This window comes from Apodemus sylvaticus, chromosome 21 (genome assembly GCF_947179515.1).
Source record: "Apodemus sylvaticus chromosome 21, mApoSyl1.1, whole genome shotgun sequence".
In the NCBI taxonomy this organism is placed as follows: domain Eukaryota; kingdom Metazoa; phylum Chordata; class Mammalia; order Rodentia; family Muridae; genus Apodemus; species Apodemus sylvaticus.
In genome coordinates this window covers 40,097,830-40,125,778 of record NC_067492.1, presented here as the reverse complement: position 1 = coordinate 40,125,778, position 27,949 = coordinate 40,097,830, and the positions used below count along the sequence as shown (strand labels likewise).

Here is a 27,949-nt window from a genome sequence, read left to right as displayed (position 1 = left end):
GAGGTGCAGGGAACAGAACACTATGGATGCTGCCAACACAGGGCTAGGAGCAGCAGGGTCCCTAGGCTGCAAGACAGATAATGGCTAGAAAATGATGGATATGACAGACTGGTCTGGGACGTTTGGATGGCAGCATACAAGGGTGCTTCCGGTTGTTCAATGGATGTTCAATAGTGTGTCTTCTACTTAGTGGGATTATTCATTCTGACCATTCCTCCTAGGCAGTCCACCTAGTCAATTTGAGACATTCAGTATACATGTCTAGGTGACTACCTCAATCTGTGTTTGAAGACAACTCAAGGATTAATATTCAGCTGTAGAAAGTCTCCTCATGATCTGCTCTCATAGGAAAGTACTGTCAGCTACCTGTTGGCCTGGAAGCAATGCAATATCTACACACCTCCCAGCAATGGGGTCGCTGCTTTAGAGTTGCTTCTCCCTGTATCTGGTCAAAGGGCTCTTCATTTTTTAAACAGGAGTCCAGCCAATGGCCATTTCGGACAGTAGTCCTGTGCTTTCTTAAATTTCTGGAAACCCTGCCTACTATTAAATAGTGTACAGTTTTTAAGACTTATTTTTATTATTTAAATTGTGTGTGTGTGTGTGTGCGCGCGCGTGCGCGCACGTGTGTTCATGTGTGTGTGCCTGCGAGTGTATGCTCGTATGTCTGCTTAGATATGCACATGTGAGTGCAGGTATCTCGGGAAGCCAGAAGAGGGCACTGGGTCCCAGGGAGCTGGAGTTAACGTTTTTTTGTGAGCTACTTGGTGTGAGTGTTGAGATTCAAACTCTAGTCCTCTACAAGAGTAGTAGACTGAGCCACCTCTCCTGACTCCAAATCAAACTGTTAAAATGTGGATAATTTATATTAGTAAAGAAAAATCTCATCACTAAAATAAGGAAAGACTAAGCCTGCTGTCAGGTTCTGAGCCAAACACCAGATGACAGCCAAAAGGGAGACGTCGCTATGTGTGTCTATGAACCCTGGGACCTGCCTACATTAATAACACAAGGTCTACTTTCCCTTATTACAGGCAAAAGAAGGTGTAACAGAAACTTTATCCCCCAACAAAAGGTTCTCCTTGACTTACCAACTCGAAAAGACGACTGAGAAAACCTTCCTGACTATGTAAGTCCCCACTACAGAACCATGATGGCAAATTACACATATAGGACTGGGGAAGTCTGGGGGATGGGGCAGATAGATACAGTGTGCTTTCATTTCTTCAGCAAGGAAAACTCAAATCACATTCACATTTAAATCTTTTTCACACATTCATTAACGTTTTGAGCTGCAACTTATAATGGTATAGAAAGGAATAATCTCCTCTAGTATTTTTCCCAAATGTAAGCTCTATGCTTCTGCATCTTTAAACTTTAAATATTACATATTTTTCTATTTTAAATCCATATACATTCAATAAGTGGTACTTCCTTCCATCTGGGTTGATCTCATCATAAAAAATGTTTTAAGTTTCATATGCAAATGCATTTATGTGCCTTTTATCTGCATTGTTGAGTCAATATTCTCTATTATAATCCAGCATCAGGCTTTCACACTGGAGGGACAGCATCCAATTAAGAAGCAAATAACCCAAATATGAGACAGTGTGACTAAATAGATTTCCACTGAGCCAGTTCTTAATCAATATTTCCTGAGAACTGGAATAATTAAACAATCACTTGTAATAAACATTATATTGTATTAAAAAAATACCAGGGTAACTGCAAATATAGGCCAGCAATTTTATGCTCAATTATTTAGTCATGTCCTATAGCAATGTTAAAATTTTATTTATAAATTAACAACGATCGTGCCAGCCATAATGCTTAGCCAGTAATATCTCTAACCCCACAGACCGTGAAGTCAATGCCAATAAGCAAGCCAACAAGAATTACTCTCCTGTTCTACTATTTTATTTTTAAGATTTTATGTTCAGTTGTATGTCTGTGTGTGGTGCAGGGAATAGGCACATGGGTGTCTGTGCCTGTGGAGGCCAGAGGCAGCCAATCCCCTGGAGTTGGAATTACAGGTGGTTGTGAGCCACCCAGTGTGGGCATGGAGGGAGGGCAAACTTGATTCTTCTACAAGAGAAGTCTAAGCTCTTGTCGGCTGCGTCATCTTTCAAGCTGCCATTCCAGCAACTCGCCATGCATCATAATATCTACACACAGTTCCATTTCACTCCATCACTACGCTCCAGCCTAGTGACCTCATGCACGACCTCAGCTTTAGGACTTGCCCGCGCCCACGTTTTATGCACAAAAGTCTAATTTTAATTGTTTCTTGGCAAAATAAAAATGTCAAGATTCTTATCCACTACTCCCCAGTAGGTCACTCCCTCCCATGAGAGTGAAGCTACTCTGTGTTAGCAGACTCAGCACCATGCTTAGTCCTTCAATCCTATTTGAAGTTTTTCAAGAGGAATTCCAGCTTCCCGTCGGTTTCTATGCTAAGTCCCCTTCCCTCCCATTTAGTGTAGCGGCCAAGAATGCCTTGTAGTGACTGAGCGCTCTTACACTGCTCATTCACTCACAGACGGGAGAGATGAAACAGCTTTAGCCCCAAGGCTGGCCCACAGATGCCAACAAGCTGTGGCGGGTGAGGTTGCTGCCCTCCTGGAGATTCTATTCTGGAGGGAGTCAGGGTGGGGTCCGGTGGTGTTAATCACACAAAGGCCACCTACTGCAAGATGGCAGGTGACAGTAAGGATCTGGGGTAATCACACAGAGTGGCTTTGCCTCTGACACACCATCCTGCCAGGCTGTAGTCAGGAATCTGAGCACTGTAAAATGCTTCCCTCTGTAGTCCCTCATCATTGCTGAGGTCTAGAAAACTCAGACTATGCCCGCTACCAAGGAGAGACGTGGAAATAATGTGACCATGTCACTGTTGAGGAATAGTGACCCTTTAAAACCAACAAATCAAGTGAGCTGCCACGTTCGGCCCTGCCCAACAACCAATTGTGTTTATTAGTTCCAAGCATATGCCTGCTTTTATAGATAACACTGACTCTGACCTTAAAGGCAGCTCCTCGCCCATAGGATGAGGCTCAGTGGTATTTACAGGCCAAGCAGAGAGAATATAAGCCCTGGTGCAAGGCTCTCTGCTCCACTATGAAGGACAAACAGTACAGCATCGGAGCCTGGCACATTTGGCACCCAGGCCAGCACAGAGTAAGAGCTATGTGAAAGGTATCGTCGGTAATGGGCAGCTTTAAGCCCTCGAACCGTGAGTGTTGATATTCCATGCAGGAGACACTGGTTATCAAAATCAAAAACAAAACAACGATCACAAAACACCAAGTTAGAAGCAATATAATTCACGTCATTAATAGTCTTGTCGTGCTTAGTAGGTGCTCTGTAAGATTTTGCTAGCACTTAATGAGCTTCAGTTTCAGAATTCATATTTTTGTATTGTTGAGGCCTTGCCCATTAACAGTGAGGGGTTTGCTCCTTTTTCATTGTTAACTAACAATGAAAATGGTTTTTGACAGCAACTCAACTTAAAATACACCAGCATAGCAGTCACTCAATCGGTATGAGAACTCGCCAGTTCCCAATGGCTGAGTGGTGACCATTCTACAGAATTCAGCTCTGCAGCCTCTGTCGACAACGGCAATGAACATGTTCATAATAATAATAAGGGCTTGTTTTAATAGAACGTTCCACACATTAAACACATTAATGACCCATGAAATAACTGTTTTATCTGTAACACATTAAGTGACATTACTAAAAACAATGTATTAATTGGTAGTGTGCTACTTCTTTGAATGTAAGGTTTTTTGGGGGGGGTTGTTTTGTTTTTTTAAGCTAGAGACAAAATCATTTCATAACTTAATCAAAATTAGAACCATGCCAAGTGTGTGAAAAAGAAATGTGTAAAATACGCTTGGTAATTTTAGACATGTCATTTTGATAAACTCCCACTTTTCTGATCACAAATGATATCTGGCAGCATTGCGTGTTAAGCATGTTAAGCATGTTATCGATACGTGAAACGGCCCTACTCTGCTGCTGAGTCCGTCCACAGCCTCTGCTCTCCCACCTGAGCAGATCCACACACTTCACACTGAAACGTGCCCGCACCCCCTCCTCCCTTTTCAATTTTCAACCACTCCCTTTGATGTGCTACAAGCGTCCACCCGGAATTTTCTACACACACAAGTTCTCACAATTAAATCCAACGCAACATCAAACAGAGCACGCAGACCCTCGACACGGGGACATAATGTCGGCAGAAAACGTGTGTGAATTATCAGTGTGTTTTATAAATTCTCTTTTGGGTGGGGGCATACAAAATATCAAACTGGAGACAATTATTTCACTGTCTGTTTCTTTGATATCAAAGAGAATTTTGAAACTCATCAAAGGTAACCTCCTGTTATGTACAACAGGCCAAGCTGAAAAGAATGTTAACAAGTTCAATTTTCATTCAATCAGCAGCACTGCTCTCTGAAATGTTTCATTGCAGGAAAGAAATAAAAATAATCTATATGGTAATTATGAGAATGAATCCCCAGCAACTTTCAGCTACATGAAAGGTCAGTTCTATTCAAGATATTTTATCAGTCCCCTGCACATACTCCTGTCCTGTCATTTTAAATCTGAACAGCATTTTATTTTCCCATTTACAGCTACCTGCAGAATTAAGTACTTAAGCCAAATAAGAAAAAAAAAAGAAAGAACGAAAAAAAAAGAAAGAAATGTTGAATGCTGGCAAAGGCTATAATAGCATAGAGATAAATCGTTCATCTGCTCTCTCTCAAGCCTCTGGGGCTGCAGATTTTTCTTCTCCTGGTGCACTGTGGGTATTCAAAACTTGTTCAACATGATTTCATTTCATTTCAGGCACTGCCTGAGAAAACTAAATTACAGAATCAATCATACAGAAGGTCAGAGTGAGACTTCATTACAAGTATTGCATGCTTGCATGAATATCTTTCATTTATGACTGACCCAATATGTCACAATAGCTGTCTAGTAAAAATAATCCACTTTCTGAAATTGATGTACTACTGATGTCGGTGCTACTCAGCAGGCTGGGCAGATTATAGAGAGGTGTTAAAAAAAAAAAAGAAACCTTTGGAGCTCACATTGTCAGTTTTCAGAATTGCAATCTTTTGTAGATTAAAATAATTTCCAGATGATCAGCTAAACTGACAATAATGCTTAGAGGTAACAAATTTTTAAGTAAAAATCTACTGCTGATTTCAACCTGCCAACCACATCTTGTTTTAAAACCTCCGCGCCCACCCCAAACAAATCAAGGTTGCTCTTTGAAGCCACAACCGTATTGGACCTTCGGTTTTTCAACAACTCTCTTTTGAATACCAGAGGGGTATTTGCATTTTTTCTGAAATGTGAATGCTAATCATTGGACTCTTTTCTCATCTCTCCCCTTTTGCTTCTGCATTCTGTTTTTTAACATATAACAGCATAAATTTAAGGATGGATAAACATGCTGTGCTTGTTGCCCATCATAATGCAGCTAATCAGTCCTCTGACAAACTGTCAGTCTTGCTAAAGCAACGCCGATGGAGCTCTGAGGAAAAGCTGGTCCGATGTGACATAAACAAACGGGCTTTTCTTCTTATATGATAGGCTTAATTCACCACAGCAATCCCTCACAGCCAGCCATATCCATTTGGATAATAAAACTTGTTACTTGTATAAGGTATGAAATAGTCCGAGTGCTTTAGGAGGCTGCATGCATGATGTACACCCATTATTTATTATTTCTGTGTTGACCTTCCTACAGGAAATCTCAGAGGAGGCTTCTGCTGAGTATTAGGATGTAGCCAGCACCTCGGTACCCAGAGGGAGATAGAGAGGAACCTTGACATAACCCATTTTTAACCATGCCTCTGGCGATTCTGAATTCAAGTTTACAGGTGAACATGTCAGAAGTCCACAGAACAAAGCCAACGACACATTGTATTCATCATAATTCTGTCCTGGTACATTTTATTTTTCTCAACATTTGTGATTTAAAACCCCATGACATTTTTCAAGGTGAAATTCGACTAGAATTTCCAACAAGATTAGTTTGCTTCAAGCCAAAATAAATAGCATTCGGGTTGAGCAGAACTTCAAACCAATAGCCATAGCCGTGATGTGGGCCACGTAAACACAAGAGCGTGCACTTAAAGTACTTATACTTTAAAGAAAAAAAAATCAATGGAATAATTGAACTGCTTTACTGATTAGCCATACATTACAAAAGAAGCATTAAAAATTGAGTCCTGGCTTCTAACGCCAGCCCGGGAAAGCATTGTCTTTAAGTGTATGTGAATATCATAATTATTTTATGATTCCATCTTTAGTTCTTTCCAATATAGTAAATTCAATTGACCATGAAATGAAATTTCATAGTCAAAATGCCTCCTTTACACTTTTTTATAGCAGCAATAACAGTTTTATAGCTTTGAGGCAAGGTAATTCATCAGATGTTTAATTTAAAGGCAGATTCTTATATTACTAATAAATATTTACCAATTTAATAAAGTACACATTTTAGCATATATTATATGGTCTTTTAAGTATTTCTGCAACTTGAATGAGCCTGGCTGAACATCTATAAATATGGCCAGCCCTAGTAAACTCCCTTGGTGACTAAACACCCTTTTTATCTTTATTATTTTCCAAGTATATTACAAGCTAGACTGTAGAGGAAGACAGAACCCCCCTTTCCAGTGTCAAAGGAAGAAAACAGACCAAAAGTCCACGGGAAACAATTATTTGTGATGTCAGGGAACATTTATGAATACTTAATGCCTACTTCCTGGCTGCTCACTGCATTCTCCGACAAAAAAAAAAAAGTAAAAATGAAAACCCTCATATTCAGCTCAAACACAAAAGATCACAGGCAAAGAAAATTATGTTGCCACAATCCTATTTGGGGAAGTAATCTTACATTTCAGAAAGCACACTGAATCTTTGCACTGTTAATCCACTACATATTTTGCAATCGTGCATTGTTATCTGGGGAATTAAAAATAAAACCAATAAACATCACTGGCATGGTCCTAATGCACAGAGAAATATGTAAACAAGCAATAGGATTTGTTTTTGTTATATCAACACATCTGTTTCATTTTATCAGGGTTTAAAAAGAGAAAGAGCCCTATAAACTATTAATCTCATTTTAAGATGCCTGGTTGGTGCTTCATTCCCATACACACAAATACATTATATGGAAAAAAAAGACACAATCCCAGCAGAAGAGTTTAAAATACTTAAACAGATTTACTCTGGTGATTGCTGACTATAATTGCACACTAAGAAAAATAGAAATAAAATTATCTCATTAGTAATCTTTGCTCTCTAGAGTGCCTTATTCGATGTTTGTGACAATAAATAACACAATTAAGTATATTTCACACAATAACACAGGCCATTTTTTCCTCTCCTAGTTATAATCAGATCTCCCCCACTCTTCTGTATCACTGTGTGATATTTGATTGGAGACAAGAACAAACCATGTACCATATGCATTATGCTCTAATTCAACAAGTTCAAAAGACCTGGGCACCTAAGACGGGCTTCCATGTTCAAAGGCTCGCCGGAGTAAGTTCTCACTTCAAGCACACCTCCACATTAAAACGAAGGCCAGGGAAGACCTGCTGCCTTCAAAGCTGTAACTAAGCCACCTTCCTAAAGTTCACATCATATTGGAAGACTCTTGTTAGTCTTCCTCTGTAGCTGTCAATCACCGAATACCAGATAATCGGTCTAGTATTACCTATGGTGAGAGAGCAATCAGACTATTATGTAAGTGGCCACCAGCCCATCAGGCAGGGATATTTCTGAACAGAGCCTTGCAGATCCATACCATGAAGACAAATGATGCAGCGTAGTCACCGGTAATAAATGGAGAGCTTACCATGTGCAGCCCACTGCTGTGCAGCACACCATCTTGCTCCACCAGATTTCTGGAGATTGTGATGGAAGGAAGATCCAGGCTTTGAGGGGGAAACTGGGGTGTGAACTCATTTCCCTGGGAAGGCAACGGATCGCTGAGAGTCTGAAAGGGTAGCAGTACATCAGGCATGCCCAGGGTGGGGTCTGACTCTGGAGGAGGCGTGATCGGCGGAATTTCAAACTCTTCGTCCCCAAGGCTTGGCGTGTGGAATGTCTGCTGAAAGGAACAAAATACCCTTGCAGTCAGTCCCTGTATTTTGTCACTCCTTAGAGGGAACAAGAAAGACTACACTTCTAGGCCAAATATTTATTTCTCAACATGAAAACATCTTAAACACAGATTTCCATATATAAAGTTTTGCTGATCATTCTGATTAAAGATTTAAGTCTCATTATCATATGGTTTTAATGGAGTATCAGTATTACCAGTGTTTTAATGCGTACTTAATTAGCAACATCTGTCTTTGTTGTTAGTTGGAGTATCGGCAACATTAAATTTTGGCTATATAACAAATTGCCACTTTATTGATATGTTAGTGAAACAGCTCAAATTGCGTATGCGTTCTACATGCTTCATAAAATGCAGACAATTTGGGGGTGAGTGCATGAACACACACACACACACACACACACACACACACACACACACACCGTTAACCCAAAAGAGAACATTACAGGTGTTTACTTTCTGCCAAAACCTATAAAACAAGTAATATTAAATTTGTGGTTTGGTTTTTAAATTTGTCTTTATTGGCATATTCCCAAGTGTAATAAATGCTTCTATAGAAATTGTTATTGTGTCACTCGATGTTTTCGGTAAGGTTTATTGTGGCTCATATTAAAAGATGCCGGTGCTTTTATTGAAACTATAAGGAAGATTTTTTTTAACGTGAGCACTTCCATATGTATTTATCAGAACATCATCTAGCAGGCTTCTAAAGACTACCCAGAGAGCACAGAGGCATACTGATACTGATAGCTACACTAAAGCCGGGTCTTTGAAGACTATCAAGGCTGCCTTCCATTTCAATTACATTAAACATTTTTCTCTTACCATGTGGGCTATGTGGGGAAAGAAGAGGCACCAATATACAAGGTGATGAAGAAGATGATTATTATTTTATATACATATGTGCACCTACAGTTTGGCGAGGCACAGGATTTGGGGGCCACTCAGATTTATTTTTTTATTCCTAGCTAAGAGGGTCACAGATGTAGTTCATTTATTATTAATAGTATTTGAAAAAGTGAACTGGCATGGGGTAATTGGAGTCTGCTATTATTGATAAAGAGACCTAATTAAGAATTGAAAATCATCATTTTCTCAATTATGATGCTATATTAACAACCACCCAAAAGGAAAGCGAAACAAACTCTATGGGGGCTGAGGGGTAGATTCAACAAGAAGCGTTTCTTGCACACAGAACCTGACAACTATCACGTGCAACTCCTGAAAAGAATGAGCTCACGAACTCTGGGAACCTACGGCAGGGCAAGTGGCCACCTTGAGCACCTTGGTAGACTCAATAAATGTTTTTTTTTAAAAACATTTGAGAGCCAGAGTGAAGCATTTGATATTCTGATGTGGGCGTACTTGCAATGATACCCTCTGTCAATGTCAATGTCTTTCTGTGGTACCCTGAGTTCCTAGCAACAAAGGGATGAATTGGCCACAAACGCGGGTTGGCTAATGAATGTAACCCTATGGCTGCGTTCGCTGTTATTTTGGCACTAATGTGGTCTAGTAACAGATGCAACTGTAATTTGTGACTCATTTGCTACCCCATTACTGCTTAATGAAATCTAACATATCACATTAACAATACGGATAAACACTCATTCTTGATATGCGGCGTTTGGCTGTTTTCATTACCACTGTAATTAACACTTGAAATATTATTTCAATAAATATTTAAAGTACTTTAAAAATGGTTGGAGTAATCATGACACAGATAGAAAACATAAAGCTAATGTGTGAATTTCAAACTTAAGAGTACCCTGGTCCCTGCAGTGTTATCTGCGGGACATTGTCCATGTGAAAGAAACCAGATTCAGGCATGATTTAGACTTTATAAGCCAACCTAAAGTCTTCCTAAATTAGTTTGCACTTATTAAAATGTTAAAAAAAAAACAGATAAATTTACTTTTAATGCCGTGATTGGAAAATGAGATGTGCCCTGATGTGGCGCATTGGCATTTACTCTGGCTTTATTTTTGATCTTGGGAAGACGCACAGTGACGCCATTACATAAGGTTTTAAACTCCAGTATAAAGCATACCTCAGGCCAGGCAGTCAAAATTAAAGAGGTTTTCAATTTTTATTTTTGTTAAGGAATATAGAGAGGCATGTTATGTATAATATGTCCCTGTGGCATAATTTTTTTAAAGGACACATTAATTTTAACTTAGAAGCAATATTATGTCTGCACTGACCTAATAAAATAACACAATGAAATAACATTGTAGTAGGTAACCAAGGAGGTGCTAAAATCTTAACTCCCTTTAAGGAGAAGTAAAGTATCACATGTGAGGCCTTCCACTGAGAAAAGAGAGAGGTAAAATATCAAATATAATATTAAGTACTTCTGATCCAAAACACTGCTTTCTGAGAGGATAAAAACACCACAAATTCCATCAACAATGAAGGGCACGGACTTTGGGTCAGATTAATCATTTGGAGTTTATGTGATCAATTTTTACAGATATTGACTTTTCAGTGTTTACCTTGAACATGTTAAAGTAGTGTGTGCATGGTTAAATACCATCTGTACTGAAATGTTCAAAACATTTGTTCCTTTTGATAAGAATGCAAGTCTGGAGCGTACTGTTGTATCAACATACAACAGCCGACGTCTGACACGGTGAATTATCACAGCTGGAATTAAATTGTTTCTGAACAGCTGCTGGCGGCACAGCTTCCATCAATGTTTGATTCAAATGTAGAGGAAAAAAAATCCCCCAGAATGAAACATCATGTTGTCCTTACAGATGGGGTTTGCACTCATTATCCCAAACACCCAGCAGCCAGTGCCAAACAGTATTCCTGCGTCTACGCTGTCTTCCGGTTGGAGGCACAGTGCTCACTGGAAAATGATTCATCTACAAAGACCCTTACTTCTCGAGTCTGAACTTACGCTAATAATTTTTAGACATTAATTTCTTTCATATCACTTGCTCGCCAGTATGAAGATCATTTGCAAAGCCATTGTTATTTTCAATCTCTGGGGTCAAGCTAGTTCACTCTCCTATATTTGAATATATTTGGAAAATGAAGACTTTTTATTGCCCGAGCCACAGAGGAACTGCTCCATTTGGACTGATTTCATACTTCTGTTTGTTCTTGTTTGAAAAATGTTAAATCTCACACAATCTATCCTTTTAGGAAAACGTTTGATTAAGCTAATCAAGTATCTTGAGATTTTTTTTTTTTTGAAAGGCATGCCAATGAGGCCAGCCAAAGGTGCGGAGTCATACATAAGAAATATAGTAGAAACAGCAAGAATACAATGCTTATCCCGTGTATACCTGCAAACTAGCACAAAGTAAGAGTTAATATGGCACTGGATACAGAACCCATCACCCAGAATTCCTTGCTACATTCATATCATGCACCAAGTCTATTCATTGACTCAGACACTCAATAATTTCTTATTGGATCTCTACTATCATGGGCATTGTGCTAGGTGGTGGGGTTCTAACAACAGAGCACTCACTGCACACCTTTCTAGAAACCATAACACCGCTGGTCATAGTTCCCTGCGCTGTGATGTTCAAGGAGGTTAACCTTAGAGAGCTAGGAAGCAAAACACTTTCTATTAAAGTTTCCAAAATATCCAGCTATTTGCTTAGACATCCAACAGAGAGAGAGAGAGAGAGAGAGAGAGAGAGAGACAGAGACAGAGACAGAGAGAGACAGAGAGAGACAGAGAGAGACAGAGACAGAGAGAGACAGAGAGAGACAGAGAGACTTTCTATCACACATTTATAATTGTGTGCACATGTATGTTTTTTTTTTCCATCAAGAGATTCACTTATAAGCTTTGAAATGTTAACAACATCCTGTGGACAGTGATAAAGTCTTGTCAGGTTAGTTTCTTTTCCAATAGGCTTTTCCCATTTTCCTCCAAAGCTGTTACCTTGTGCCACAGGAGAGAAAGAGAGAGAAATTCAATATCTTGCTTTTTCCCTTCAAGCCTATTGCATTATCTATACAACACACAAACCACGAACAGAGATGATAAGACGGACACCCACCTCACTGGCAGCAAAGAAGGCGTTGTTTGCCTCCGCCATGTTCATGTAGTTATTGTTTCCCAACTGGAAGAAAGAAACATTGATTTGTGTTAATGGAAGGCAGAGTAAAACCTGGAGTCATTTAGTGAATAGTCACGAACAATTGGGAAAGAAAGCAAGCACAATGGGGTGGGTGCATGGGCTAACCTGGGAACGTGAAACCGTAACATTAGTCCGCCCCTTCTGCAGCTACGGCACAGAGTTACACTGTCAATAATCTAGAAGATAGCTCTGTTACTCCCCAGGACTGGTAGGGAAAGGAGACAGTAACAACCATTTGGCTGTCTGGTCACTTAGTGCGCTGTTTATTAAACTGGCCTTTGTCAGAGGCTAGAAGAAAAGGAGTTCCCAAGAAAACTACCTGGAAATGATTCAAAGCATGCTGGGATTTAATACTTTACTTCTCAAGAACAGGTGTCACAAGTGTGGGTGGGTTAAAAATGTGAATTAAAGAGAATACAATTCAATTTCCAGGGCTCAAGTTCAATTTTCTGGTGAATGGGGTGTGGCATGAATATAAATAAATAAAACCAAAGAATATTTCTAAGATCTCCAAGCAGAGCTTACTGCCATATCTGCTCCATCAGAGCGGCTGAAAACTGTGCTATTTAATCTCTCCATGTAACATTAAGTGCAAAGAGGTTTAGAAAATAAGCAGGATCCCATGAACACAGCAATTTTTATTTCATTCCCTAACACAATGGCCCATTCATATCATCACAAATAAGACTGTATCAGCATTTCAGATGTAAGCTCTTTACTTCCAGGGGCCTGTTATCAAAATGTAAAACTTGGATTTGGGCAGAAATGTATTTTCAGGTTCAAATGGTCTGGGTCGGCACATTCCATTGCTTTCAGCATTCTGCTATCAGGCGGGCAATCCGGGAAGGCTCTGTGGGCATAATTATCTGGAGCTGTGTTATTTTCATGATGCTTAAATGGTAAGAGGATGTCCTTGTGCAAAGCATTCTATTCATTTCCTTTAGCGAATCAAAAGAAGCACAGGTGTGGTCTCCATGGGGTGAAATGTATATAGGTATTTTCTAATGTATATTAAAGCTAGCAATTACATTAAAGTAAAAGGTATAATTTTCCCAAGAGATAAATCGGCAGATCAATGACTGGTTGGAAGAATGGGTGATGGAGTGGGTGAACTGATGGACAGTATTAGAAATAGGTATGCAGATGCTCAGATACATATGTAGACTGATACGGCCAATAAGGAGAAAGGAGATACAGAGACATGCAAACACAATATAACCCTCCTCTCAATATCACTGATTTCTGAGGGGAAGGGGGTGTCTTGGTCCAACTCTCAACCTGTAGGATTGAGATGCTCCATTTTACCACGTCAGGGATCCAAGAGCTAAGCAAGATTTACAGGAAAAACTTCTAATGGCTCCAGAGTGCTGTTAAGGTCTACAGAGGCAACATCAACCACCACATGACACTTCAACACACACACACACACACACACACACACATACACACACACACATACACACACACATACACACACACATACACACATATATACACACACATACACATACACACACATACACACACATACACACACATACACATACACACACATACACACACATACACATACACACACACATATACACATACACACACATACATACACACACATACACACACACACATACACACACATACACACACATATACACATACACATACATACACACACATACACACACATATACACACATACATACACACGCAGACACACACACAGAGACACACATACACACACAGACACACACAAACACATACACACACACATACACACATATATACACACACATACACACACACATACACACACACATATACACACACACATACACACACACACAGACACACACACAAACACACACATACACATACATACACACACACACATACACACATACACACATACACACACACATACACACATATGCACACTGAGCTATCAGGCATGCTCTCCCCTTAGCACGTCTATTCATTTGGGTGAGTATCTCCCTAAGAATTCCTGGGAGGTATACTCACTGGTCCTTAAAGACCTTTATCTGTCTTGTCAGAAGGCATGTAGTTTCAAAAACACATGCACGGGGCCACAAGTGCAGACACACACATACACCCATTAGAAGTATGTCAGAACAGAACCCTATAGGCATCTGTATTGCTTTTTTTTCCTTGTAATGATCGGGCCTATAATCAAATATGACCCATATTTGAATCTATATATTCCATCCTCCGATCCGCTTCCCCACCCACAGCTGCCTGACAGCCAGTATCACAACTTTAACATTATTTAAATGTCGGCTTTGTTGGGGAATTAGAAATCCATTTAAGGCAAAGAGCTCATTATCAGAGAGTTTTTTTTTTTTTAAGATTAAACTCACTTATTATCTAATAGCACCTAGAACAACAAAGGAAAATAAAATGGCCATTAAACCAAAGACCTAAACAATTCAAAGAAAAAAAAAATTAAGCTCAGAGTGAAGTAAGAACTGGGTTAGAAATCCTCTTCAGAACGGTTAGTATGCGAATGTAATTACTGAAGAAACTACAGCTAATCAGCTGTGAATTGTATCCATTAATTAGTATTTGCCCTGGAGAAATGAGAAAAATCAGTAACAACGCTGGCACCGCCACAGTGCTGATGAGCTCCGAGCGGGCTGCGCTACGTTTAGTCAAGCAGGTGGCTCCAGCCGTCCACGTAATTTGAAAAGCTCTCACCTGGAGGGGGAGCTGGAGCGGACAGAACGCTCTGTGCATATCTCTTGTATCTGTATAAGGCCTTAATTAATGGCTTTTAATTTGGAAGCACTTGGCAATCGGGAGGGAGCAGTTATAAATCATTTCAAGTAGAAGCAAGGATTTCCCAGTCTACCTGAGGTAGAAAACACCCTGTTAAAGGCGCCTTCGGGTACTGATGGGGCAGGCAGCAGGAAGTTGTTTTGCTTCTGCACATGGGGTTGTGGGGGGCATAGTTACCCCACCACCAAAATCAATTCTTTCTGAAACCCGCATTTCATTGGGTGCTGTGAATCCCTTCCGGGCTAAACTCCACCCCCCCAGTCTAGTAGCCAGAAGGAAAGGAGTGGCATTTTGCATTTGGCCCCTTTCTCCCCCACATTTGGTTTTTCTTTGCTGTTTGTTTGAGACACAGTGTTGCTCAGAACACATGCCCTAATCCTCCTAACTCAACCTCTTGAGTGCTCAGCCTCCACAAGTGGGCCGCCATGTTTATTCCATGTTAAAATGTAACCTGTGAGCCCGAATAGACAGGATTCTGAGAGGGAAGTACTCCTACGGGGTAGACTGCTAAGAGAAGGACCAAAGAACAATTAACTTTGAGTTGTGTACAGTTGAATTTAGTTTATGTTGTAGGAGGTAGCAGCATTGGTAACAGCATTATATTACACACTCCCTGCAGGTCCAGGAGGGCAGGACCTTAACTGGGCTCCTCTCTGCCATTCACTGGACTAACCATGCCTGGCATTTGTTGAAAGAATGACAAGCTGATCCCACTCAAACTTAGGTGACCCAGAATCACCCCCCTGCTACCCAAGGTCATCTGTCAAATATCTGAATGGTGATTAATAACAAGTGATGCTCATGGAAGTCTTCTCCAAATACTTCTTCATCTCATCTCCCAAAGTGGGACTAAATGCAGCCCATTTTTCCCAAGAGTCAACAAGAAAGAATTATTATCATACTCATTTGTTCTGGTCAGCAGACTGGGGGTTCCAGGGGTCATGCTGTCTGCCCTAGAGGATTTGACATGCATAGCTGGCATCCCCCAGCCTCACTCTGCATCCCTCACATGCAAGAACCCACATACACTCCACTCGTTCACTTGGTAATCAGTTCAAATTTTAAACTTTATTGTTAACTCTATTATTCCAAGCTGGAGGACCTTCTAATGGTCCGAGGTCTATTACAATGTTCCTCAAGGAAAGGGTTCCACAGTCCAGTGTAACTGGAAAAGGTTTTTGTTTTTGTGTTTTGGTTTGGTTTTGGTTTTTTTTATGACCTTCATCTCCTTCTATGAATCTATTGGCTCTGTGATTTCTCAATCTGTTCGATCTACAAATAACTATATCGCACCTGTTTACGGAACTGTGATAGGCCTGGAGACACAATGGTGACAGAAACAAGGTTTCTGTGAACTCTTTTTAAAATGAAAGCCATAAATCCCTTCCCTACCCACCAGCCTGCACCACAGAAAAGAAAAGAAAAAGCCTGTGGATCTTCCTTCTGTTTACCTCACAATAACTAAATTCTTTGGGAAACTTTATTGGAAAAATATTGGTTCTTCCTCCCCCCCCCCCCCCCTTTTCCTTCTCTTGCTTCTCTTTCTCCTCATCTTTCTCTTCTTTTTTCTGGAGCATTCATTTTTTAAAATCAGCTGATATTTCAAAATTTTTCCATTCTATGTCACTGCTTAACGTCGATTCTTTGAGCTGATAACTTATCAGCTCAAAGAACCAAGCAAGAGCCAACTCAGTCATGTCCTTTATGCATTCTCATTCTCAAGACTCAAAGAAAGATATTCTGAACAAATAAGATGAATGAGGGAAGCTACTTAATTACTGTGACAGATACATGAAAACATCACCCAAGGAAACATCTCATTCATAAAGTCTTAAGGAGCACACACGTGGGGCTTCTAACCTTCATGCGCAGCATAGCAATAACAGGGATTTATCCACAGTGACAAACTCCAAAAGATGCCATTCCCAAAGATACCATTGTAAAGGAGGACCAAATCCCTCTGCGCGTGGAGCCTTAGTGGCCCATAAAAGAACATCTTTACTGTATCAGAGGCGAATCTGCTCTTGCTGCATGATGAGCAATTATGGCTTCAGCAAACACAATTTAAGAAGGACACCAATTAAAAAAGAGCAGCGCGGGATTTCATAGAAATGCATCAAAGAGCATCATGCCCATGGTCCATGTGACCGTGTGAAGTGCCACAGTAAATTAATGCAGATTGGAAAGTCTGGCTCAGCTAGCAACAGGCTTGGGACAAAGTAGAACAGCAAAGACAAAACCCCATCTGTAAACCCAAGGCAGTTACTTGGCCTTGGCCAGGCCACAGCATCATCTCCACTCAAACTATATTCATACCGATGTGAAGAATTGTAAAGACTTCTAATAAAGCAGCCTTAACAATCGGATTTCAAACAGCTAAACGGTACAAATGGACAAAGGGTACAAATTCCCTTTCCCCATTAAATTGGCTAGCAGACACCATCCGATTGGCTTGGATGCCTCACCCAGATATCTGTCAAGTCACTCACATAAGCAAACCATGGCGTTATAAACCCCATGTGCCCAGCTTGGTCATGTGATAAAGAAGGCAGCAGATAAAGTCTACTCGCACTTGAGGGCTGTTAAGTAGACCCTGGGAAATGACTGGCTGGTATCAAGTTACAATCTCCCACCCTCCCCAGCATCAGAAGCCCACAGGGAAACAACACTGACATGACAATCAGTAGGAGCACCCTACCAAGAAACAAAGGTCAGCAGGAGCACAATGATCCTCTATGCTATCATCAAAGATTAGGAGCCCAACACGAATCTGGCAGAAAAGCTACAGGGATTGAACCCATGGTGGTTTGACTGCACCACGGTGTAAAGGTGGTGTGCACTGCTCAGACACCCCATACCCCCAGGGTCTTAAGTTCTGATCCCAGGCCAGTGCTAGGCAATAGGATATACTCCTGCAGCACCGGACAGGATGGTAGCAGCAGGCTACTGTTCCCTTGTCAGTAGCAGTCTTTTTCCCTGCCATCCGTGTGAGCATGGTGGGAGGTAAAGGGAACACCATGGCATGGTTCACTTCCAGGGCACTGTTGGATCCTATCTGTGTTTTCTCCTCACGGGGTCTACAAAGTGCCCTTCTAGGTGTGCCCACCAATACCCCATTATCACGTGGGCTTTGTGTGGCCGATTATCCCCAACTGTCAATAAGGTCGATCTGTAAGCATCCTTGCCCCTGTGACTAAAGTACCTGACAGATTAACTTGAGGGAGGAGAGATTTATCTTGGCTCCTGGTTTCAGACCACAAAGGGAAGATGCGGAGGAGCTGATCAGATCAGCTTCTCATGGTCCAGAAACACAGACACAGGGACTCGGGAAGCAGCCATGGACAGGGGCCTGCCCCCAGGGTCCTGCTTCCTCCTGCTAGGCCCCACCCCTAAAGTACCCAGGCCCTTCCTAGTAAACAGTCCACAATGGGAACCAAGCCTGTAAAAATGAGCCTATTATAATTATATAGATTTATATATATATATATATAAATTATATTTATTAAATATATAATTATGCATGTTATATATAATTATAATACTTCCTATTCAAAGCATAAAAACATTTGTAATAAGCTGGCTAATCTGGGATGTTTGGTAGGCTTGGTGTCTTAATTGCATTTTCAATTTAGGATATTCAAATTGTGATATTTTTTACCTATGGTATTTTTAACACATGTTTCATCAGCAAAAAGCATCTAAATACATGTGTGATATATGTATGTTGTGTGTATACATATACACACATATGATGCTGCTAATTAAGCATATACAAGTATATGTACATATATGCAGAGAATCACACACATATGCATTATCATATACAAACACATACACACACACACACACACACACACACACACACGCACATCCCTTTTGACAGGCTAAAATTGCCCAGATGTCTTCTTCTGAACACACAAAAGCGTGAGGACTCACACTCAACACTCAAACTTGGATGTTAGCAGGCATTACAACATCCATCCAATGCCAAAGCCCGTTGGCTCCCCCAAGCCTGCCCTGTGCAGTCTTTCCCATCACCTTCAACGGGGACCTGCCTTAGGCCAAGTCATCGTTGAATCTATGCTTTTTCTCCTTTCACACACTGAGTTATTAAGTGGGCTCATCCTTCTAGTTAACCTCAAGCAGATCTCCTGTGCCCACGTCTGATGGGTGCCCACCTCCACCGGGCCCAGCCCTGCCTGAGCTCTTTGCCTTTTGGCTGCAGAAGCCTTCTACCAGGTTACCAGCACTGCCACAGAGGCCTTTGTCGCCAGCTTTTCAGTGTCTTCCCACTGACTCAGGAAAGGGGACACACACTTGCAATGGTCTTGCTTCCTTCCTGACCTCGTGGCAACATTCTCACTGCTCATGCTACTACATCCTGATGGTAAACTTGCTGCCCCAACAACACCCAAGACCCATGCTTACCTCAGGGCCTTTGCACAGGCTGCTTCCTCATTCTGAATCATTGTCCCTCCAAATGATCCCATGGCTTCTACATCCCCTCCTTCTGCGTCTTCCCTGGATGCCACAAGTCCAATGACATTTCTGTACAGCCTTTACCTCCAACACTCTATCCTTCTCTGCCTACTCTATTTTTTTCAGACACTTTCAATATCACATAGTACAGTCATTATCTTCATTCCGTTTCTAGAATATGAATTCAGTGAGGGGAACATTGTGTCCACTTGCTACACAGAAGCCCTGCTGACAAAGAGACTGGGAGATGGTGGATCTCCCAAAAGCTCAGCTCTGAATGAGCCAATGAACCGGAAATGAAAAGCCAAATCATTTTCGAAGCGCCTTGGGTGACAGCGTCAGCTCCTAAAATCCAAAGGACAAGAAAAAAGACCCACCGCCACTGTCTCCACACAACACCTACAGCATAAAAAAAACAGAAAGAGGAAAACATACACCCCAAGAAGGAAACACCCTATCTGGACAAACACTGTCCCTGGGAAGGCACTGCAGACTGATCTGCAGCCCAGGACTGTTGCCATGCTTAGCAACAACCTGGTTTATTTCCAAGCAGCTAGCAGGGAGGACATAGAGCATTCCCAATGGGAAGCACTGATGCACGCATGTGGGTACAGAGGTGTGATCAGGATCATCCCTGACTTGACCATTACAAGGTATCCCACTGTGCCTGTGTGTGTGGACAGTTACCGTGTCCACTATAAACAAAAGATCCATACCTTGTTTATGGAATGTTGGGGATGGAACTATTGGTGGCAAAATACAGACTACTGTGACTAGATGCCGTGGCGGGCAGAATCCTGACAGAAGACAACCGGCCTTGTGGTGTCAAAGGGGAAAGGCTTCAGGTATTCAATTTAATGGCTGATTTTTTTTTCCAATTTGAAATACTTTAGTTTAAAGAAATGTTCTTTCGTCTGAACCAGTGCTATTCAAAGTGTATGACCAAGGAGCAGAGACTGATACAATGCTTGTTCAAGCATGCAAATTACCTGACCCTGCCAGGACTGTATGAGACCGTAAGGCTGTGCGGTTCTAGTTTAATGCTTTAGGTTTTTCTCGGGGACTGTACAGCACGCCTATATCTGTCTAGTTCATTTTGGACTAACATCTTGAATAATTAAAATAAAAGAACCCCTCTTTTCTTCCTCCCCACACTTTGCTTTTTGTTTTGAGATGGGATGCTGGTCTGTAGTAGAGGCTGGCCCCAAACTGGCTAGTCTCCTGCCTTAAAAGATTCCTGAAGTGGGTGCATTGGCATGCCTCACCATGCTGGATTTACATGAGTTTTCTAAGCCTCTAGAATGAGCTAAAGGAAACGCTGGGATCCCATATTGTTCTGTTGTTGTGGGCAACAATACAGGCATCCCAGAGGTTTGTTCTCTCTCTCCTTTCACACCTGCAGGAAAGGGGCAAGTCTGTGAAGAGGCTACCCACCTAACTCTCTCATCCTTGCCATCAGAATGGCCAGAAACATCCACAGCTCTATCAAGAAGGGAATGCACACTTCGCTATCAGAGTTTTAGCAATGTGCTGTGGCCACACGCGTAACAACAAAACTAAACATATGGACGCTCCTCAAGCACAGAGGCCTTTGGAGTCTCATGATCTGGATGCATTTGAGTTTGTGAATCACACAACCATCTGGATGAGTTACTAGTGACGGGAAAAAAGACACTTGTTTAATATAAAACTTAAACACACACACACACACACACACACACACACACACGAGTAAAACGATGAAGGTTTCAGCATCATGGGAGTTTTAAGCCAAAGTGGAGTAATCACTGGCCTGGCCAACACATGCTCACTAGCATTTCCAGAATAGAAGATGGAAGACTAGAGCCTGTAAACACATATCAACACGTGTCAACAGTAACACAATACTGTGTGGGAGTAACTGTGTGGGGGCAGCCTTTCCGTAGTCCATCTAGGTGCCTTCCCTTCCCCGGGGAGGCACAATGAGTTAGTAGGACCGAATGCCAGTCAGTAGCCAGCCATTATTTGGGGGAATGTCTTACCTCTCTGTAGAAGATGAGAAAGAAGAGGGACTGTTGCTCTCACAGGGATAAACAGCGTGGCTAAGATGATGGGCAAGAAAAATAAAGACATCAATGTAAAGACCAAGTCGGCAACAAAGAGTCACCAAGGTCAGGGAGGAATAAGTCAGAAAGAAATAGCCACTTCAAAAAAGAAGTCTCAAACCCAGGAAGTTGGCAGGGGGACAGGGAGTGAAACGCAGGAGTGAGTAGGGTTGGCAGAGCTCTGGACCTAACCATGTGCAGGGCTTGTTTAAAAATCAAAATAGGGAAGTGAGCAGGGAGAGAGAAGGCAGGCAGAGGCCACGAAGTTCAGCCTTGGTGCTCTTAAATGTATTCAAATGGGAGGCCTAAGAAAGAGTCTGCTGCTGCCAGAGGATGATACCGCTCTGCAAATGCACACTTGTAAATATACATCAATGATCTGAGGCACAAAAAAGTAATACTGAAAGATAACATGCGCACCGGGGTCATGGCTCAACAGGAAGCATCTTCCTACCGCACGCAAAGGCCTAGATTCCACTCCTAGCACTACAAAGCAGAACAAAAGCACACCAGGAGATCTCCAAGGATGGCCTGAGGGTGCACACGTGTCAACAGTGCACACAGACACGCATCAGGGAGAGTGAAAGCGGAAACACTTTCCTGTGAGAGTGTCTGGATCCTGTTTGGAACCACCGAGCTAGCGAAGGGCTGAAGTCCAAGATCCTAGCTGAGCTCCAGGCAGCTGGCTACTTGTGGGTCTTCATGTACTTTAGTGTTGCATCCTCTAACACTGAGATAAGAGCCCAGTCAGCCCTGAGAGGCTTTGAGACTTAAAAGATGGCGTAAGATGCCATCTTTCTCCACTGCTTTCTTTTCCACTTAGCCAGGGGAAAAGCCAAATGCGGATGGAGACTGATTCCTGTGGCCCCTGTGATACAGCACAGGAGAGTTTACTACTTAAAAACTCCAAAGGCAAGCCGGGGAGATGGCTTATCGGGAAGCACTTAGCCACTTGAGCTCAGGCATAAGGGATCTCAGTTCTGATACCCAGGGAGCATGGGGGGGGGGGGGTGGTGAGTGAGGCAGGGCAGAGCAAGCCACCTGATTCCTGGAGCAAGCTAACTGGCAAGGCTAGCGAGAAAGGTGAATCCCAGCTTCAGCAAGAAACACTGCACGACTGTAACTTGGGGAAGAAATCCAACATCAACTCCAAGTCTCCACATATGCCCTACCTAGTACACACATGCACCCAGGTGTGTACATCTCCCTCCGTTCCTCTCTCTCTCTCTCTCTCTCTCTCTCTCTCTCTCTCTCTCACACACACACACACACACACACACACAAACAAAAAGAAAAATAAACATAGCTTCCCTGTGGTATCCAGATCAAAATGCAAGTTCCTTTCCAGAGTAACAAGTCATTACACATTCAAGCTGTCCCTTGAATAACTCCTTAGAAGGCTACTCTTGCTACCAAGCCTTGGGCACCCCCCACCCGCGTGTGTATGTGTGTGAGTGTGTGTGTCTATGTGTGTGTCTGTGTCCCTTCCCTGAACCACTGCACCTGCTGCTCCTGGTCCTGATGACCACTCTCCCCTTTATGTAAGTTTCTGCCCTCTGTTCACTCCTCAGAGAGGCCTCCTCAGATCAAATACTGAAGCGGCCTCCACCCTGCACACCTGCCTTTACTACCCTTCCCATGGCTCTGTCGTCTATTTTGTTGGGGTCAAACTCACTCATCAGAAACCGACTTTCCTGCACTAATGTTTGTTACTGTCCCATCCTCTCAGTCCATGGAGAGTCTGTGATGACAAGGGTTCCCTCTGGCTCTGCATGTTTCTTTTCACCATAAGATGATGTCTGGCCCACACAGGTGTTCCATGCACAGGCAGAGTAGGTGAACAAATTGGCAACCAAGAGAGAGCCCAGTTCAAATCCTGACTGTACCTCATCAGATGAATCCTGTCCTGTGTCCTTCATGATCTCCTCATTTCTAGAGAAGAAATGACAGAAGTCTGTGGAAATGGACTGTGTAAGGGAAAGCAGGCCAATGCTAAGCCACCAACCAAGGATCCCATGCAGAAAGAGCCATCAAGGGGGAGAAACCTGAGGACCAAGGAACTCAATAACCTGGGAAAAATGAGGTCTCATTGAGGTCCTTTATGTAATATTAGCAGCCCATGACTTAAGAAGAAGCAACAGGCACTGTGCCAAAAATATGTTCTGATTTCTACCCAAGACTCCACTAATTGGAAAACCAGACACAGTTCTCTGTGGTGGGAACAGCACTGGATATGTATGAAAAAACTCTCACTAGAAAGCCAGGGCCTTCTAAGAGGAACCACTTGAGTGAAGTCTTGAGTGGCTTGTAGGAACTTTCCTGGGATGGAAGAACATACTGGGAGAGAAAACTACTGAGCAAAGACCCAGTGTCATAGTAGATGGGGCAGGACAAGAGATGTGAACGCAGCATTCCTGACTGAAGAAGCCCTTCTACGGGAGCCTGCATACATGCACTAGTATGGAAGGCTTACCCTCAGCATGAACATGGGTATCAGGAGACAAGTGCATGTTTGTAGGTGGAAAAGCCTGAACATGGAAAGATCTGTCCACAACTGAAAAGGAAACACGATTGCTGTTCCCAGATGATAAGAATATTGTGCCAGATGTAGCACACCTGTAGGCACCAACATCAGGAGGCTAAGACTGGAGGGACTACTAGTTCAAACCCAGCCTGGGCTACGTAGCAAGATCCTATCTCAAATCATGAGGATAAAATTCACAATGTCTGTGCTGTGCATCTCCCACGGCATTTGGCAAATGAAAAGCCATCACAAGGTGAGAGTAAAAAAACAGAAGAAACATGTATGATCAGATTTGGGTTTATTTCAGTGGTCCTAACATATAGGAAACACACCATTAGTCCTGAGGGAAAGGGGACTACTTGGTCTCATGTTGCTTCAAGAACTAGGAAGACTTCCCCCATTGGTTTACCAAGAGATGTGAAGTTTGCACCCAAACTTCTAATCACAGCAGAACCCTTGGGTTGAGAAAGGACTAAGACCTATGATAAATGTAGCATCACTGTGAGGAATAACAGCTTAGCTGCCACCTACCATGGGCACTTTAGTATAAATCAGTTTTCAATAAATGGTCCATTGATGGAGACTGCACTATCACTGAGGATGCTCGGAAAACAAGTCCTGTCATGGTACTCTCCCCCTCCTGGCCGGGCCGGCTCCTCCTCCAAGCTCTAAGGCAGCCTGTGCTTTGCTCTGCAGCATGTTAAAGCAATCTATTGACGTGCCAGTCTATCAGTTGGAATTCTTTGGGGGCAGAGGCCAAGCCCACTGGAGCACGGCTCACAGGAAGTCCTCAACTGATCATGCTTCAGCCTTGGAGTGGTTGGGGATGTGCTGTTAAACCACTTACTATTTTCCCTTTTCATCAAATGACGAGTATGAGTCGGTCCTCATCAAAGCCAGATGAACCACTGCTATTATGACTTAACAAAGCCTTAAAACAAGGTAGAAATGACAAGTCGTAGAAGATAAAAACCCAAGTTACTTTCCTTATACTGTCAGGGTTTGTAGTTTTTCCTGAAGTCAAATGATTAAGAACCCCAGAGAGTTTCCAAAGAGAAAAGGGGTCTCTAAAGGCATATTTACACCAAGGACCCTTAGCAAATATCTCAGGCATATGTAGCATATGAAGTTTCAAATTATAAAAAGAAATAAGAAACTAACTCAAAGGAATCCCTGTGTTTTTAAATGAACAGCTTTGGGGTGGTTACAAAATGTCTTCAGTTCAGTAACTCAACTCTACTAACCAATGGGAAAAACATCTGTTCTGTAATCTCAATCCATCTTTCTAATTATGATTTAGTATGAGTGCCAGAAAATCATCAATGGCTTCCTATACGGTCTCCTGGCTTTGATCTCTAAAGTTCACAATTTGATGTTCTGTAACCATCATATGTTCAGTCTCCTATACAGTTACCACGTAGATGTATAGGCAAAATTATGCATACAAGTATACATTAGTGCCTCTCCGCCAGAGGTAATTATGTTCTGCAGAACGGTCATGTCTGGTGTTTTTACATGTTTTACCTCGATGAGGAACAGGTATACTATAGAACCTCAGAACCATCGTGTCTAGATCAAGAATGACTGAGAAACCCAGACCCAGACCCACTCACCCAGCAAGCATAAACAAAAGATTATAAGTAAAGTTTATTTATTTTTATAAAGATAAATAAACTACAGAACTATTGCATCTACACCATCTGAATACCAGTGTTCTTTTCAGAGTAGCTATCAGGCTGATTCTGAATATCTCTATTCATAAGATTATTGACCACCATCAAGGTAAACGTGTTTCATATATTTAGCAATAAGTGGGTTGTCAGCTATGAGTTTTATGTGTATAAATATATCCACCTACTCTTATTTTCTATCTGATGAGAATAAGTCAAGGAATTGAAAAAAAAAGAGAAAGAAATAGAAATAGTTAGCATGTTCTTCTAAGGCTAATATTTCCCAAGATCAATAAGGCCATAAATCCTTCATGAAATATTTTAAGTGACTCAATGTGTTTATTCTCCAGCTTTAATCACATCGGATAAACCAAAGATCTGAGACTTACTTAACTGAGAAAACATCAATGACAAGCCCATAAGCATATATAATATGGAATTCAACATAACCATTGTCTCCCAGCAGGATTACAGCAGGTCCAGGAATGTCCATAATTCACAGCCATTGACTTCTGAGAGACAGGCCTACATACTCACTCAGAAGTTTTCAGATGCTGAGAAAGTACAGGTACCTCTCTGGCCAGAGTGTGTGTGTGTGTGTGTGTGTGTGTGTGTGTGTGTGAGAGAGAGAGAGAGAGAGAGAGAGAGAGAGAGAGAGAGCAGGCCAAGGTTTCACCACATACCTGAAAAGTTCATTTGCATGCACATTAAGAGGACCTCAGACCCATACACTGGCCTATGGTTTTATGGTGACTCAAATCCTGGAAGGACAACTTTGGACCAGATGGCTGATGGTACAGCCCTTCTTATCACTTCTTTCTATTTGACCAGCGATGTGTGTTTGTCTAAAACCTTTTAGTGGAGAGGGCTCACGTGAGATAATAAACCCATTTCTGATGTGGTCTTAGGGCAGGTGAGGGCAATCACATTCCCCTCAGCCAACCAGTCTTAAATCTTAATATTTATTTTTTTAAAGGTGGGTTTTTTTGAAAAGTACTTTTGAGTATGAAGCTAATCATTCCTTAAACATAACTAGAAAAATAAAATCTCTTCAAAGCAGGGCCATTGGCTTTCATCTTGAAGACAAATAACGAAACTCAGCCAAGCTGACCAATGTTAATCTCGTACACAGCTCAAATTTATTTCAGCATTTTGTATAAACAACCATGAAATTAAGTCTGACATAAAAGGCATTTTCTTCTTAGGGTCATGGCACCACAGACTAATACATTCAAGATTACCTTCACATTTCCTTACAGGAATCCAAAAGATGTGACTACCCAGCAGTTTGGGAACAGTTCTCTCTACGTCACCTACTTGATTTACTCACATCAGCAAAAACTCAGCCCTAGTCCACAGTGACTTGGGTGGATGGGGGGCAACCTGAAGAAGTGAGACGTGGGTGCCAAAGTGACCAAAAGAAAAGAGCAGACGAGAAAGCATTCGTCAACTACAGAAAGCTATGGGGAACGATGCATCTGAGCTCAAGACTGTGAAGACCATCTCAAGACAGGATCTCTATTATGTTATGGCTACACTGAAACATACTTTGGAGCAAAGTCCTGCTTAGAAGTCAAAAGTAAGCTCCTTGGCTCTTAAATAAAAGGTTAGTTCTTGTTTACAGAGACTCCTCTCTAAAGTACACACGTACCACTTATTCCAAACAAACAGAATTTTTTGTGACTAGTGGAGATAGATAGATAGATAGATAGATAGACAGACAGACAGACAGATGCACACATACCACTTATTCCAAACAGTTATTTTTTTGTGACTAGTGTAGATAGATAGATAGATAGATAGATAGATAGATGGATGGATGGATGGATGGATGGATGGATGGATGGATAGATAGATAGATAGATAGATAGATAGATAGATAGATAGATATCTCACATAAGAAAAAAATATTGCACATTCCATGGTGCTGGTTAATAGAGTCATCGATAAAACCACACTATAAAATTCTTTGGCCATGATAAAAACAAGCTAGAGGCATGATATTTTTAAGAAGAGCATCTGCCTTCCTATCAGGATTAATATTGAAAGTAAACCCTGTCTAATGGGACCCCTAAGATTGATAACAGGAGTGTCCTTCTGGCCTTGTTCATAAGCTGCTTCCTTCTGGTCTACCACAC

At 41.8% G+C, this 27,949-nt stretch overlaps 1 protein-coding gene across 2 annotated transcripts in view; it reads right to left on the bottom strand.

Annotated features, from left to right (window-relative positions):
• Tox3 (TOX high mobility group box family member 3) overlaps positions 1–27,949 on the bottom strand; it is a 101,120-nt gene that overhangs the window by 14,935 nt on the left and 58,236 nt on the right. The window contains exons 2-3 of one of the 2 annotated variants that reach the window (XM_052167123.1): positions 12,181–12,243; positions 7,889–8,143 (exon numbers count right to left, since the gene is read on the bottom strand). In XM_052167123.1, coding sequence (XP_052023083.1) covers positions 7,889–8,143; positions 12,181–12,243 — 318 coding nt within the window. The remainder of the gene's footprint in view (positions 1–7,888; positions 8,144–12,180; positions 12,244–27,949) is intronic. The other variant, XM_052167124.1, reaches the window with a different exon arrangement.